This window comes from Melospiza georgiana, chromosome 5 (genome assembly GCF_028018845.1).
Source record: "Melospiza georgiana isolate bMelGeo1 chromosome 5, bMelGeo1.pri, whole genome shotgun sequence".
Lineage (NCBI taxonomy): Eukaryota > Metazoa > Chordata > Aves > Passeriformes > Passerellidae > Melospiza > Melospiza georgiana.
Window position 1 is genome coordinate 11,033,453 of NC_080434.1, and position 14,014 is coordinate 11,047,466.

The window sequence follows — 14,014 nt, forward strand, 5'->3', positions numbered from 1 at the left end:
TACAAGCCTATTGCAAAAATCCTAAAATAGGGAATTGCACTTTTTTGCTCCAGGACGATATAAATTGCTGGCTCATCTACTAACATCACTCATCTAGTAGAGCATGACTCATCTAGTCACAAAGTACTCTCTGTTCAGCCAACCTAAAATGCATGAGTAGGATGGGGAAGTTACATCAGCTGCCACTGGGATCACCAGAAGTACAGCACAAAGTTTAATTGCTTTTTTTCTTCTGAGTTCAGCTCATCATCACCATAGTTGGGACAATTATGACTGCAGCAAGGGCAGGGCAAAACAAAATAGCAGCTTTGGAGCACACTAAGAACTGTAAACCAGGTAGCTGTCTGTGACAGACAGAGTCTCTCCTTGGACCTTACTCCTTTCCTGTATCCCAGACTGGGAGTATGAGATATTCTGCAGTGTCCCAGTCCCATAATCACCCATGCCCTGCTGACCTCTCCCAGTGTCTTGGCAGCCACCTTCTGCCTGGTGTGGTAACGTGTGTGGATAGAATGGACAGACAGGGCAGGCCAGGCAGGCTGCCTTGTGGGAGAAGAAAAGGGGGCAGCTGGAGGAAGCAGAGTCCAGTAGACCTTGGCTTGCCTTCTGGCTGGATTTGATGAGATGTTGCCAAAAAGGCCTGCTTCAGCCAATTTCTGCTGGCTTCCTCTCCTGAGATACCTTTCTTGTAAATCTCAGCGGAATTCTGTGAGCTGGAACCTTTATTTACCTATCCTGCCTGTTGGTTGGTTGATTTTGTCTGGGTTTTTTCCACCTACAAAATGTTTACATTTAGACTAATGGGACCAGCATTTGTCTTTGACTGGGCATTCAGATGAACACAAAGCATTTTAAGTATATTAGAGAGTTAAATGGCTATAAAGAGACTGCACGTATACATGGCACTGAAAATTTTGCAGAGTCTTCTCTCCAACAGACCAAATGGTGTAGCATCAAAGTTGAGATAACAGACAAAATCTGTTTAAGAACGAATCATTCTTCGTTATGTTCTTTGTTATCTCTCACAAAGTGCCCACAGGTAAGTGAAGGGTTAAGGTAAAACCCTTTCTTCCATCTGGACAAAGACAAGGGTTCTTTCTTTGGAAAGAAAGTCTGTTACAAGACTTGAATTGAATTTTCACTGCAAAAAAAATTAAAACCTCCTGGTCAAAGGCTGTGTAACCTAGTGGCTCTAAGGAAATAAGACTGTGATAATGCCACATACTCTCTGGTCTGACCACTGAATATTAGCTACACGAACTATAATGAATATAAAGTCTGGGGGGTTGTTACTTAAAAGAAAACCAAAACAAACCTTTTTTTTAAACCTCCCATTTTTCCAAACTGCCATACAAAACCCAGCAAGCTTAGTTTTCACTCAAAAGTAGATATATCAGAAACTGAAATGAGGTCTCAGCTAACAAATAAGCCGATGGCTCTGACTCTTTGCATATTACCCAGGAAATATTTACATTTTTATAAATAATTATTTTTGCTTTGTGTTCATGAAGGGTGGGAGAAGTGATTCTTGAGACACCCCAGCAGGACTGCTGCATCCAGCTCTAGGATGGATTCCTAGAGGGTGCCCACTGAGGTCATGTTGCAGACAGTCCAGAAGAGGCCACAAAAAATGATCAGAGAGCTGGAGCACCTCTCCTTTGAGGAATAGCTAACAGTTGAGGTTGTTCAACCTGGAGAAAAGGCTTTGAGACCTTATTGTGGCCTTCCAGTACCTAAAGGGAGCCTGTAAGAAAGATGGAGCAAACTTTTAGCAGGGCTTGTTACAGTAGTACGAGGGAAAAGGATTTTAAGCAAAACAGCTTTGAGCAGGCTGATCTAATTGCAGATGTGCCTGCTCATTGCAGGGGGGTTGAACAGGACAGGATGAGCCTTAAGTTCCCTTCCAACCCAAAGCATTCTGTGATTCATAGAATGGTGACGAGGGCTAGAAAATGTTCTAGAGATTGTGTTTTGAGGCAACAGCTCTGAAACATGCAAGATTTAACTGCCATTAAAGACTGAGGTTTGTTTGGCCTGGTATGTTCTGCTCTACAAGCAGGAAGAAGTATTTTTGAGAGTTATTCCCCTTGGTGCCACAGCACTTACCCTCATCAGGTTTTACTGCATTTGTGCTCCTTCAAAACATAATGTGACTGCGGAGAGTGTTGGCAATGTTGGTTCAAGTTAAAGGCTAAACATCTAGCATCTCCAGCTCTAGCCTTAAGGAATTTAGAAAAATTTGTAATTGCCTGGAAACAAAATTTTAAAAAATCCCAAACAGTGAAAACAGCTAATAAAACCAAAACAATCCAAAAACCTAAACGAGGAAAACCAAGACAAACTCACAGCTTGGCAGTAAATGTGCAGCATGGCAGTGCTCTGCAGAGGCTGTGGTTGCTGTCCTAGCTGCAGCAGGTGGCAGCAGTGCTGTGGCACCGAGCTGAGTGCAGCTCAGTCTGGTGTTCACAGAGCCACAGGGAGGTGGCACTCGCATCTCATGCTTTATACTGCTTTCCTTCCCCAGCTGCCTGTACTGGCTCCAAGATTATCCATCAGAATTGAGGCATTTTGCTTCTAAGTGCTCTGTTCTTTCATCTCTTTTCAAAGGCAAATGTTTTAGGAGAGAAGGTTTTGTTTTGAAGAAGTGCTGTGAAAAAAACACATGTCACAAGTGAGATTAAAAAAAATCGCCTCAAGAGCGGCATTGTTCAGTTGCAGAGAATAGCCTATTTCATCTTAAAATAGCCTTAACTTAAGCCAGGATTTAGCACCATAATTCAGAAACATGTGCCTGGAAGATCCTCCTTGCATTACTGAGGTTATTTGGCTGCTATCGTATATGGTCATTTCCACATAATCATCTTTTCAAGTTTATTGAATTTAATCCTCAATGAAGTTGTATTTCCTGTGCTTTTATTTTATGGAAAGACTGTTACATAGCTGCCTTCCTATAATTTTAATACATATTACAAACAGATGTTTGGGCTTTTTCTTCTCTCACCACCAGAAATGCAAATTTAAAGTAAATATTAATCTTTTTATCTGTCTGTTAACATGTTATGGCTGTACTGTAATGAAATGACTTAAGATATCATTCACAAGCAGACAGAAACAGAACAGTATTCTTCATTCCTCTGAATCTATGAAAATGAGATCATTGTGAATTTAACAGGGACAATGCACACACTCCTGTAATGCATATTACCAAAACTAAAGGATTTGTTCATTTTATTACTGCTTGTGGTTTTGGTAGAAAGAGCCAGAATGGCCTAATCAGTTTGATGTAAAATTTTACAAGTCAGATTTTTTTAATTACTTTTTTTTTTTTATTTTTAGTGGGAGAAATTGCAGATGACAACAAGTGAGAGGAGAAAAATTGTGTGCTCAGTCACATTCCATATAATTGCAATTACCTGTGTTGTTTGGTCATTGTATGTTTTAATTGACAGAACTGCTGAAGAAATTAAACAAGGCAATGATAATGGTAAGTATCTTTTATCTTCTTCAGTGCTGTTGATAATGCAGTGCCTGCCTTTGAAAGGCAGCTCTGTAACCAGTCACATTCTGTTCTTAAATAACAGCTCACATGCCTACACCAGAGGCTTTAATGCAGAAGTTCTGAATGCATCAGTATGAAAATCTTACCTTATATCCCAGCAGAGAGAACTCTACTTTGTGTAATCATGACAACAGCTTAACCAGCCTGCCGGTTCTTCTGGGTTAATCTCCCATTATCTAGGTAATTCTAAAACTCAGGCAAAAAGATGAGTCAAGTTCAAACAGCTCAGGGCAAGTTCAGGTCCTTAAATTGCAATTTATATATATTAATCCCCTGAACCTTGATAGGAAGTACGATAGAGCCTCTTCATTAACAACCTTCCCTAATACGAACTTCCAAGAGACTGATTTCCAGTTGTGTTAGTCCTTCGTGTGGGATTTGAGCAGCATGGAAAACCATTCTTGTGTCCTTTCAAATAGAATTTCACTGTTAATGTCCATGTTCCAGCTCTATTTATTGGTTATGCACTGGAACGGAGAAGTCATGGAGTCTCATCTGAAGAGATACTGAAAATCCAACTGGACATGTGTAACAAAATGCATGCTTAATGTCAGTAGGAGCAATACTTAGCATATGTGGAAAATATATCCTAAATTTAACTACTGTTTTCCATTTCAAATCCATGTTTGCTCTTAAATTCAGTCTTAAATGATAAAAAGCTTTTTAGTTTTGATCTGAATTGAATTTAAGCACCCTAGAGGAACAAAGGTCTTTAGGTTTGTGTTATATTCCAGAGTTAACACGGAAAACAAAACAGGTGGAGCTTTGTGCCTTGCTAGTTAGATAAATATTTGATGATACTCCTGATACTTGCCTTTCTTGCCTTAGAGAGGAAAATAAGCAACAAGCCTCAGTAAGTCACAGATGAATACACACTACAAAGTCTTGTTTTGCATTCTATTGAAATGGGTAACCTTGCTTTTTATCTCAAAAAACCTGGCCCAGAGGACAGGACTAGGGATGGCTTTGAATTTCTATTTATGAGTACAACTCCATCACCCTACTCATTACAAGGGGGAAGCTATTTCTGTAGACTAGCTGAATTTACATATCAAAACAGTTAACAGGGATTTTTGTTGTTACACACAATGCATAAGAATCATGTTAATTATTCCTGGTAGGCTCAAAAAGTATTTATGATTTGTATAGCATTCAGTATTTGCCAAATGTAATGGTTGATTCTTTACACTAAAAAATGGACAAAGATATGCCCTGGAGCTACTTGAAACATGCAGAAGTGTGAGAAGGATACTTTTGGTCCAAAATTTGCTTGTTGCAGGGTAGAGTACTTTTACAAAAGTGAACACGTATTTGAGGGGAATAAGGACATATATGTAGTTTGCTTTCTTCCCCATTTTCACTCTTTAAATGGGAATTGCCAAGATAAAGATAAATAAGCACTGGAGAAAAAACACTTTATAAACATATCTTGAGAAGGAGAAAAATTGAAACCCTGAATAATACTACTATTGTTTGTTAATTTTCTAGTTAAAAAATCCCATTTTAAATTGATATCTCAAATTATTTAGGGGTTGCAGTTTTTTTTTTCTCTTTAGGGAAGTATGATGCAAACACTTTAATTGCCAACCTGACACTGGTTTATAGAAAAGCAGATTTAAAATATATTTTAAATATTCTATTATTTATATAGTACCAGTGGTAGGGAATCAAGTTTCACATAAATTTACTCTGAATAATTCACATAAATTTACTCTGAAAATTTACTCTGCTTGAATAAACAGGTCTAGGTTCAGCTGACCTTTCTACTAGTAAAGCTCAAGTCTGAAAACATGGCAGTCCTGGAAAAAAAGATATACAAAATGATATGCTCTCTGTCCCATAGCAGTTAATGTAAAAAGATGCTCCCTGTATTACCACAGAAGCAGCCTATCTTTAATGTTAAAAAGTGGAAGAAATCCTGAAAGAAAGACTTTGAGAGTGGCATTGATTTTTTGATTGATTTATTTGACCAAATGGTGGTCCAATCAGTTAAAAGTAGGAAGCAGTTTCCTATTCCATGGGCAGTTTCTTGGCCAGCCTATGGAATAGGAAACCCCATCAATTTTCCATAGCCACAAGTGCCTCAATAGCGTGCACATACCCAGGCATTCTTAGCCAGTGGCTTCTTTTCAGTATACATTACTGAAACAGTGCTTGATTTTCAATGTATAACATAAACTTTCTATTTCAAAGGTGTCCTCGAATGGCCGTTCTGGACAAAGCTCGTTGTGGTGGCCATTGGGTTCACAGGAGGCCTGGTCTTCATGTACGTGCAGTGTAAGGTTTACGTCCAGCTGTGGCGCAGGTTGAAAGCCTACAACAGAGTGATCTTTGTTCAGAACTGCCCAGACACCATCAAAAAACTGGAGGAGAAAAGCTCTCCGTGCACTCAGCCCTCGGAGCTGAAGGACGCGGTGGTGGTGCCAGTGGCACAGACAGGTACAAACTCTCAGCCGGCGGCGGAAGAGGCGACGTCGGAGGTCATGCCAGTTTGACACGGACAGCGCTGCTTCTCCCTCGCAGAGTAAGCCGTAGTGTCTGCTACACTACAAATGCTACAAGAAAGTAGAAATGACTGTGCATTTTTTCAGTTTAAGAAGACCCCAACCAAACGACAAAAAAAAAAAAAAAAAATACCCCATACAAAAACCAAAACAGTACAAGGAAAATGGATCCAGCAAAGCAATTTGTTACTGTAAGGAATGTGACCGTTCGTGATGTAATTTCGCAACTAGTCAGCAAGTGTAGTGAAAGTGGAAGTGTAGAAAGTGCAATAGAGAACAGGTTTAACAGACAATGCCAAACCTATGTAACAATGTACTTTTTTTTTTTTCCTAACTGGGCTGGCTGGGAAAGTAGAAAACAGAAGTGACACAATGATTTTGTTTACAGAAGACACAAAACCTTTCATCTGTTTACTACTAGAAGTTGTATTTGCTATTTACCTTTTCAGAGATACACTTCAAAGGGTACCAATCCAAGTAATATGCATTAACAGAATCAAAGTACAGAGAGCTGTACTGCAGCACTTCCTCTCTATGCCTCGTACGGTAACACCTTCATGTGACTGTAGAGGAGCCTGAATGTCTGGGCAGCTGTGTCAACTATGGATATTTGAACCAGTTGTTTTTAACTATGGCTGGATTTTTGAAAAGTAAGCAGTTCCAACCAGTATAAACTCACATTTCCATAAGCTGCAGATAGTTTTTTATAAATGTCAGGGAAGTAAGGAAGGACACAATATATAGATATGCATTTAGAAGAGCAGCTCTGCTGTTTATTTTACTTTATAGGAGTGAATTAGGCATAAATTGGATCCACAAGGTATTGAGGCAGAATTTTAAATGAAAAAAAAAAGCAGTTTACTGCAGAATTACACAGAAATAAATTGTCTGTTATCAAAGGTCTGAAAAAGGATGACATACTGAAGATGGAAGCAACTTTTGGTTTTATTTTTTAAGATCCATGATACAGAAAGGTAGATGTAATAGAACATACCTACCTACATATCTTAAGAAAACATTAGTTTTTATCTCCTTGTTCTAAAAACCTAGTTTTTCTCTTCCTGACTGAAACAAACAGATCAATGGTTTCCTTCTGTACATGTAAACTTAAGGTGTTAGAGATTCGACAGTTCAGTTGTTAATTTCGTGTTTTGAGCACTGGCATATAAAAATGAAGTGTGAATAGCATTAAAAGGTGCAATAGATAAATGAATGTAGATATAATCCTGTGTCCAACAGGGTGAATTATGTATAAGGAACCAATTTTGTGATTCACTTTGCAAAACTGTGGTGTTTACTATAAGGACACAAGAGCAAGTATTGACTCGGAGTAGTTATGTACTGGTGTGCACAAGTCTGGGGCCTGAACATAATGTGTATTTTAAAAAGAAGTTGGAAGTTCTTTTTTTAATCTTGTATTTAATAAAGGAGGAAAAGCAAAAAAGTATATAAAGAGGAATGAGGACAGGAGAGTAGAGATTCACTTAAAGGAGGGGTATCTGCCGCAATTACAAGAGAACTGGAGTTCTACAGAAGCCTTGAAGTTTCTACTGGTAAATTTTCTCTTTATACACTCAAATATTTACCGTGAAATAACAGGTTCATCCCATCCTTGCAAATACCCAGGCTTTAGGGGCTAAGATGTATTGGAATTTATATACTAGGTATTCCTTTGTGAATGTTTACTGGCTTAAGGCTCAGGGAATACTAGCAGTGTTAGCAAGAAATGTGTCTTTAATCAGATCATTATATTCTTTTGTACTAGAATTGCTCTTGTAATTTGGCTGTGACTAAGTGATGGTTGTCTGGCTAGACAGGACACAAAATCTTGGTGCTTTAATGGGTCCTTAATATATGTCAATATTTGCTGTCAGTTACTCCAGGTGAGTTGGATTAATGTTGAAGTTTTTTCATGTAATGGCACACACTTTTTATATAAAATAATTTCCCTACTATACAACTGCAACTTCCAATTGTAGCAGCTTCTTATTTGAAACTACATACAAGAGAACCAAATCATTTCTCCATTTGAAATTGTGGAGGAGATTTCAGGTCTTCAGAGCATGATGACATGACTAAGGAATGTCTAGTAACTGCACATGCTTAAGATAGTCTGCAATGGCATGGTTTTCAAAAGCTACTCGTTAAAAGGTAACTCTCATGATATCTGATGTCAGACACATAAAATTACCAACTGCATCTGAATGTTTGGAAGGATGTTTACAATAAACCTCGGCAAAATTTACTGACAAGGAACATTATTATGAAAGATAACTAAGAGCTTTCTGAAATAATAGTTTCTTATTAAGTGAAAGTAACCCTGCTTCTTTAGCCAGCTTGTTCTCTGCAGTAGCATCATGACCCATTGAAAGTACTTTATCCCCTATTTTGTCAGCTTACTGGAGAGTAATTTGCATTGGGGTTTTTTCCTTGAAGAAGTATAAAATTCACCTAGAAGAAGAAAATGCCTGAAGATTCTGAAAGCAGAACTGTAGCATCCAACAAGATTTTACATTTTTTAAAAACACACTGAAGAGTCAGCAACAGAAAAGACAATGTGAAAACTTTTATATTAATGCCTTCAACGTCAACACTGTTCTGGCACTCAACCATATATGCAACTGAGTTTACAGTTAATTAAATAAAAGAAAGCAGAAAGACTTCAGTTGAAATTCCTCCTCTCCCTTGGAAATACTGAATGGGGACAGCAGGAAAAGGAGTAAAATGGGACACTGAGACAAGTCACCAGCAAGAGAGATTTCAGCTAGCTTGAAGAAGCCTTTAACCTTTTAAAGCATTACAGTGTTAACCTGTGCATCCCTTTCTCTTCTTAGATGCACTGGATTTTCTAGAGCTTTCAGGAATTTCATGGAGGATTGGAATTAGTTTCTGAAGCAGGGTGCAACCTCTTCAAGAGGGCAAGAGCTATTCACACCACCATGCCTTGGATTCTGGTCTTCAGTAATAAGGAAAGTACATGGATAGAGAAACTAGACAGATCCTTATCAACCAATACTTTTTCATTCCTAAAGTACAATTTTCTGTATTAATTTATTGACCACAGTATTCTGTCCTGGAAAAAAAACCCCCCAAAACCACACAACTAAACAGAACAGTATACTGAAGGTTTGAAGATGAAGTCTAAAGACTTTTTAATGAAGATACCGTCTCAAATAACAAACCATATCAAACTCCTATGTAACCACAGTGCAGCTCTGGCAAATATGCTGACAACAGAATTTGGCCTGGCTAAACCCACAAGGGCAGAACCTGGCTCTGAGCTGCCATTAGCAAGAACAGCTTGTTCAACCTAAGTTTTAATAAAGGTAGGTAGAAGTAATTTGGTGTCAGGTCAGATCTGGAAGTTTGATCAAGATACTCCTGTATTCACTCCTGTGAACATGCACATTTCTTTTCCTGTGTTTAAGTTACAAGCATTATAATGTTTATTTCAAACTGGCAAAACATACCACTTTTGACTATCAGTAGCATTACAAAGATTCTTGACTAGTCCAACTGTGCCATTCACACACTGCTCTATCTGAAGGTAGTGTTTATTTTTGTTGTGTAGAAAAAATAATTTCCCATCTCCAGAACAAACAGTTTATAATTTCCAATAATGCAATGAAACTTACTCTGATGAAAGTATTTTACTGTGTATAATATTCAAAACTACAAGTTTGTGTTATTTGTTTAAATCCCTCTCTTTTGCAAAAGAAAAAGTGTATGTTTTTGTGGGTGAATGTGTACTGGAAGACAGAAGGTAAGGGAAACAAAAGTAATGTATCTGCTTAATGTTGTGAAAAAATGTATTTGTATTAAACAAATTACTCGAAGTACTGCAATATTCTACATTTGTCACCTTGTTACCTAGAGCATCACATGCTGAACGTGGATTGGCAAGACCACCCTCTTGCAAGGAAGGTGAACAGTATAACTCAGTTGCTTACTTAATACTGATAAACCTGCTAAGATGCAAGGGGCTACTTCTGGGTACCCTGCCTTGGCAGAATGCTCAGGAAAATACTTCATAGTACAAAAACACTTGAAAATACTTATAGTTGCTTAACTGGCAGGCTTCAACCCTATAAAGAAGCCTAGAAAGCAACTGGTTTTGCATCCATAGAATAATGGATGACTAGTACTGGGTTTCAGCTCCAGGGAGGTAAGAGGATGAAAGCTACCTAAGGAAAGCAATGCCTTGGTACAAACTGCTACAATGATTTTGTAATGTCCAACACATAAAAACTTTAAATATGGACTGGAAAGTTAAATACTTTAAAGCTAATCCCAGCTCAGATTGTCAGCATGGATCCCGTTCCTTTTTTGTACTATTTTATACTTTGATTTGGTGAGGTTTTCTCCTTTTTGAAAATCCTAAAGACATTTCTTAATGAAAAGGATTATTGCATGTTTGCTTTATAAAAAAAAGCCTGTGCATTTTGTGAAGTGTAAAGCAAAAAAAAAAATTCTTACCTTGATTAAAACAGAATGTTCCAACCAAGGTCCAAATTTAGTTTTCTACAGCTCCACCTACTCCATATCTTTCTCATAGATGGTCAGCTGGGGAGTGAGCTAAGTTTCAAAATACCACAATTCTAGCTGGAATCATATGGCTGATGATTGGTAAGCATATATGTTCAAAACACAGAAGTAATGTTCTAACAAATTTCATTCTGTACATTCAAGGCTAGCCACTTTTTCATTTTCTTAAAGCTGCCCTAACTAGGCTCACTATGTAAATGCAAATGGATTCACAAATCTCTGCAAGATACAGAAGAAACAGCATAAAAAAAAAGTTACTGTAGTAAAGCTATATTAATTTCCGTTTATTAGCATACAGAAAAGTGGAACCAATTTTGGTTTCATAATTAAGAGACCAGAGGTGTGGGTCCCCAAGCCTTTTTGCTTTGCACACAAGAGTTTGAATCCCTTGATCAGGGCACTGTTAGAACATGAAGCAGGGTTCTGTTTAGTTTGATGTCTGTATACACATCTCCCAGCCAATAAAATATTAAGGCTGTTCTGCATGAGCATTCCTAAAAGTAAAAGAAATTGTCAAAGAACTTGCCAAAAACTCTGGTATACACATTTCCACTGCCTATGACACAGAGCTCAGAAAACAACCTTGACAGATAAGGAGAATGATGCCAAACTGCTGGAGAATGTGGACCCTGGGACAAACTTGCACTTTTGCTAGTTACAAATACCAGTAATTGATATTAACTGAATTACAGGACTTTTTTTTTTTAACACATAGAAGATAATATATATGAAAATAAAGTAATCAGCAGTATTCCCAATAAAGAAGATAACACACTTAAAAATTACTGTGACCTAAGTAAATCACTAATAATTTGAGGAGATACTTGTATAATGAAACATGGACCGTTACATCTATGTGTATGCACATGCCTGGGAACGTGGTGAACAACACAGTCAACAGATTTTAAAAATGGCTCACAAACAGCATAGAAGTGAAAAGTGAAGTAGCAGGATTAAGATGAGGCCATAAATCAGATAAGGACAAACCCAAGTGTTAATGGCTCACAGAAGAAAGACTGCTACTTACAGGAGCCCAGAAGATACAGTCAAAAGAACAAATCAGTCTGGAAGTTCAGCCAAAGGCTTTAATGAATCTTCAAGTGCCACTTAACTCTAGGTTTGCTACCAAATTTTGAGAGCTGGGGAAAAAGAGTATTTCATTAAAAAGCGTGGAGGAGATTTTTTTGAGCACTTTGTATCTTAGCAATGGACATCATCCCTTTATCAGTTCCCAAATCAGCATGGTACTCTCTTGGTTAATTGTGTTAACTTGAATAAGAGCTGATATTAGTAGGATGCTTCAATTTTTTTTTTAGCAATATTGTTATTGCTAAATTTATTATTTAGCAATTCTGTTTTTAAAGTAATGCTGTCATTTTAGTCTAATAACATGATTCATTTTATTTTTCCTTTGCAACAAGTAACTAGTTACATATTAAACCTTCCATTTTAATAAAAGTGGACAGTCAAGGCTTAGGGAACTTGATTACAGCACCATTATGGTAAGTGTCTCACCATCAGCTTATTTTCAGTTTCATTAGAGGAACTCTGCACAGGACCTTGGCAGGTGATTTTAAGACATCAGCTTAAACTGCAGAGCATAAATCACAACACCTCATTAGCAAAGTCTCTGACCTTCATGAAACTTACTTCTTTTGAGGAAGTCTGGAAATCAGCTATAATGAATTATTGCTCTTGAAAGAGCTAGAAGATAGAAAGATAATTTATGCATTGTATCATGCTGAGACTGACCAAACAAGCCAATTTGATATAATTCTGCACTGCAAGCATTTTATTGCCCTTCATTGGAAAACTAACCTGGAAGGTTCCTTAAGCACAGAACTTTTTCTGCTGAGAAAAAGAAAGAGATTTTTGTACTACCCTTTCATATCTGCCAGGTGTGTAGCAAACTCCAGTTTTAATCCAATATACATATTTTTGGTCCTAGACTTTGTCCTCACATGTGGCAGAGGTCATCACAGAGATGAGTAAATATGTTACTGCATTAAAAGACAGACTAACAAACAATTGTTACACTCTATAAGTATATCCCCTTACAAATGGCTTAATTTGTTTCCAATAGTAAGGAATTGTAAATTAATTTACATTTACTGTATACAAGCAGCTTTGAGAATGTCACTATTTTCTGTTTAGTTTTGGTTTTTTTAAAATCACATTTGCTTTGTTAACATGAAAGGAAAAAAAATTCATTATTTCTACTATTTAAGTAGAAATACTCAGCTGGTTAAAGTCAGCTGGTTCTTCCCAGCTGAGACCATCAATAAGGTATGTTTCACAACTAACAAGTCAGCTGCTACTCACAGTCTGAATGTAATTCAGCCACTTCCTCAGAGAAGCCACAGCTCCCCAATGCTGGATGAAGTAAAAGTATAACGTAGTAAGAACATTGCAACAATCTGGAAAGTACACTAAAAACCCCCAAAGTTCTTATATGAAAGTGGCTTTATGTATAAAAATATTACTTTTTTGTTTGAAATGTTGTATCTTTAAGCCATGATAATTAATGAAATAATAATTTTAACTATTACAGCTTTGAGTTGAAAACTAAAAAAACACAGGAACATTGCAAAACTACTCGAAAAAATTAGAATGAAAGAAATCTTCCCTAAAATTAATCCTTTACCAGAAAAACGCCCTGTAAATTACAGAGAATTAACAGAGGATTTAGCATTAAAATCTGAAATCCTTGGTTACAAAAGAACAATTTCTCCACAGTAAGTTTGTAAGAACAGAGAATATCAGTGTAACCAGGATCTGCTTTCTAAATTTTAAAGAATAACAATTCAGAACTCCTGAGAGAATTAGTCTTTTTTTCACCTGTAGGAAAGAAACTCATTAACATACAACACTCTAATAGCTGGTTATAAAGCATGATTGGATTATGAAATTACCTGAAGAGATTCCAGCAGCTTATCTCAGTAACACATGTGAGGTAAAAGACTCTCAGCACAAAAATTATAAATAAATAAATACATGGCTTTGGGGGTTTTTGTTGTTGTTTTTCCCACTGCCCAGTTAATATTCAGCTACAACTCATGTGATAAATTGGTCTTGCACATCATCAGCTTAGGCCTAGATTATTTTAAATTCAAATATGAATACCTGACAGCTGCATATGATTTTTTCTGATAATTCAATGTAAAAAGTTCACGTGCAGACACTGTTCTTTTTTCACTACTTGTGCAGTAGTTTAACAAGACAGTTTAAAAGCCAGCTAAACAAGCAATGACTACATGGAGTTCAAGGAAGAAAATTAAGAAAGTCAATAAAATCTGAACTATAATCATATTCTAGTCTAAATGAAAAATGTTTAAAAAAGACTTAATTTCACACATTAACCAGATTTTTATAATATCTTATTACTGAATTGTTTCAAGAAATATAG

The 14,014-nt window shown here is 37.0% G+C and overlaps 1 protein-coding gene across 2 annotated transcripts in view; it reads left to right on the plus strand.

Moving 5' to 3' along the window:
- MARCHF1 (membrane associated ring-CH-type finger 1) overlaps positions 1-9,905 on the plus strand; it is a 222,686-nt gene extending 212,781 nt beyond the window's left edge. For both annotated transcript variants that reach the window (XM_058023776.1, XM_058023775.1), the window contains exons 7-8: positions 3,337-3,484; positions 5,753-9,905. In XM_058023776.1, coding sequence (XP_057879759.1) covers positions 3,337-3,484; positions 5,753-6,054 — 450 coding nt within the window. In that variant the 3' untranslated portion in view covers positions 6,055-9,905. The remainder of the gene's footprint in view (positions 1-3,336; positions 3,485-5,752) is intronic.
- Positions 9,906-14,014: the final 4,109 nt, after the last annotated feature.